Below are 2,311 nucleotides of genomic sequence, written 5' to 3'. Positions count from 1 at the left end.
CCCCTCCAAATACAGATAAGTCTTTGAACTTCCTTTTGCCCTTTAGCCCATGTCCCAACCTCCCTTTTCCTTCACAGCTCTTGTATTTGAGGGAGTGCTGATAAACCTGGGGGAAGGTGACTGGCCTGTCTCTCCAGCCCAGGGAGGAATGACAGCACCCCCAGATCTTGGATCAAACTCATTTCCTTAGGGCTCAGTTATTTTATTGAATTTTTTTTCCTTGTATTTCCAAATGTATAACTCACAAAATGAACCTCCTCCCCTGATAAAAGCAAGGTAAAGGCACCCCAAGCTTTTCTCTTTGTCTCTTTAGGAACCTTCCCTTCTCTTCACTGAACACCCTCAGGCTTTTTATAGGAACCACCCTTCCCCCTTCTAAGCTGGGTCTGATAATGGACCAGGGCTGGTCCCTAGCCCTTAGAGCAGCAGCTCTCAAACTTTTTTGCACCAGGACCCATTTGTAAATGTCAATGGCTAGTCTCGACCCAGTGCCTGACTCCAGGTCCCAGCCCGGGAGTGTGTGGGGCAGGGTAGGGTGTGTGTAGGGCATAGGAAGCCCCAAGCAGCCCCTTGCAGGCTGCAAAGGAATGGCCAATTTCCACATTTTTCTCCTTTTAAAGGAGAATCCATTTTTAAAGTTTGTTTGTGACCCTTTTATATAGTCTTGCGACCTACTTTTGGGTAATGACCCGTGGGCTGAGAGACACTGCCTTGGAGCATTGCACCTCGTGACCTCAAGACCTCACCCAGGGTGGCACTCTTTGAGGCTGGCTGAGGCAGGATTATCTGTTGGATACTGCCTATTCTTTAATGGATGATTTGTGTTTGTAACCTGGATCTTCTGTTGACTGCTTGTTAAAACAAATCATAAGGCAAGAAAGAAAATCTCATAGGTTGCCTTATTTATCTGTTGAAATGCATTGTTTAGCATTTTCCATGTATGGACTTGTATCTATGCATTGCTTTCTAAAAGCATTTGTATTGAGAGAGAGTGTCTCATTGAAAGGCTTAGGAAATCTTTTTTCTGCCTCAATACAGGTATAAAAGTAAAGCATGGAGAGTTTGTGTTAATGCACTGGTCTGATGGATGAGTGTCCTGGCCCTGCTGTTTTTAATTTGTAATGGCTTTGCAAATGCTTTTGACTTTTGAACAACCTGAAACATAAATTAAGCACTGTGACTAGCACAGTTCCTTCAGTGTGCCACGTGATAGTGACCCATGTCCTGTTCTGTTTTTCTTTTTTCTTTTCTTTTTTTTCCTCTCCAGATGAGTAAAGTCTGGAACGAACTGAAGCCGAAGCTGAGCTGCCTCTTTGTAGGACCCACCAATGTGCAGGCACCTCCATTATCATCCCCAGAGGACAATTTATTCTCTAGCTAATTCTCAGAATTGCATGGAAGAAGGTGAAGTGCGGTTAGTGGTCACCCTGCTCCTCTATCTTCAGATCTTTAAAAGATTCCTCCAAACAGCTATTTTTTTTTTTTTTAAATATTGCTGCTTCAAGCTGCTCTTTGGATTAGATGGACTGGAAACAGGGCAGCATATACAGAGAAAAAGACAGTATTTTAATCTTTCGTTCTATTTTTGAAGTGCTTTGGAGCAGGGCTGAGATTCATTTCCCCCAGCTGCCCTTTTCCTAAGGATAGGAAATGTCCTGATATACCGAGCACTGCAGGTCTTCTGTTGTAGTTGTCCTGTGCTTCTCCTACTAACTAGCCTCTTGCAGTACACATCTGCACATGTGCTGGTAAACCTCCAGGCTGCCGATTTTTATGCACAGGACTTGTGGAGAATCCACGTGTAAAATTCACTCTCTTCAGAGTACGGCCCAAGTCTAGTGGTCTTTGGAGGAGAGCTGAAGGCTAGGCCCCTGGGCCACTCATAGGCATTGGATTTTCCTTCTTGCTTGATCCAAATGCATGAAAGCTCCTGGTTGGGGATCCCAGCCTTGCTCAGTGGTGGGGGTCAGCGTGGTGCATTTAGTTTGGGGTTTTTTGTTGGTTTGGGGGGGGAGGGTTGGGGGGAGGCTAAATACTGGATGGAAGTAGGAGGGGGTCTCACGGGAGGGCATTGGGCAGTGCTTCCTCATGTGTGACAGGTTGCTGTCCAGCAAGTCTTTTAGTCACAGTTTTCCAAGAGAATCAAACTGCTACACAGAAGAATAACTGGTTTAAATGCCGATACACTCCTTAGTAGGGGAAAACTTTTTGTAGGTTGGATGAGGGGCAGCTGTTGGTGGATGTTTTTCTCTTGGGGTGGGCTGGCATCCATTCAGTGGTGCCTCTTGCATACTGGCAGCTTGAGAGGACT

General features: G+C 45.5%; 1 protein-coding gene across 2 annotated transcripts in view; it reads left to right on the top strand.

Annotated features, from left to right (window-relative positions):
• SNX8 (sorting nexin 8) overlaps nt 1-2,281 on the top strand; it is a 22,544-nt gene extending 20,263 nt beyond the window's left edge. Inside the window, exon 11 of one of the 2 annotated variants that reach the window (XM_019512956.1) lies at nt 1,268-2,281. In XM_019512956.1, the coding sequence (XP_019368501.1) occupies nt 1,268-1,381 (114 nt within the window). In that variant the 3' untranslated portion in view covers nt 1,382-2,281. Of the gene's footprint in view, nt 1-662; nt 1,230-1,267 lie in introns of those variants that run through there. The other variant, XM_019512953.1, reaches the window with a different exon arrangement.
• Nucleotides 2,282-2,311: the final 30 nt, after the last annotated feature.

This window comes from Gavialis gangeticus, unplaced genomic scaffold (genome assembly GCF_001723915.1).
Source record: "Gavialis gangeticus isolate Ggan-Ray unplaced genomic scaffold, GavGan_comp1, whole genome shotgun sequence".
NCBI classification, from domain to species: Eukaryota; Metazoa; Chordata; order Crocodylia; family Gavialidae; genus Gavialis; species Gavialis gangeticus.
The sequence above is the reverse complement of the archived record's forward strand: the minus strand, read 5'-3'. Positions and strand labels throughout refer to the sequence as shown.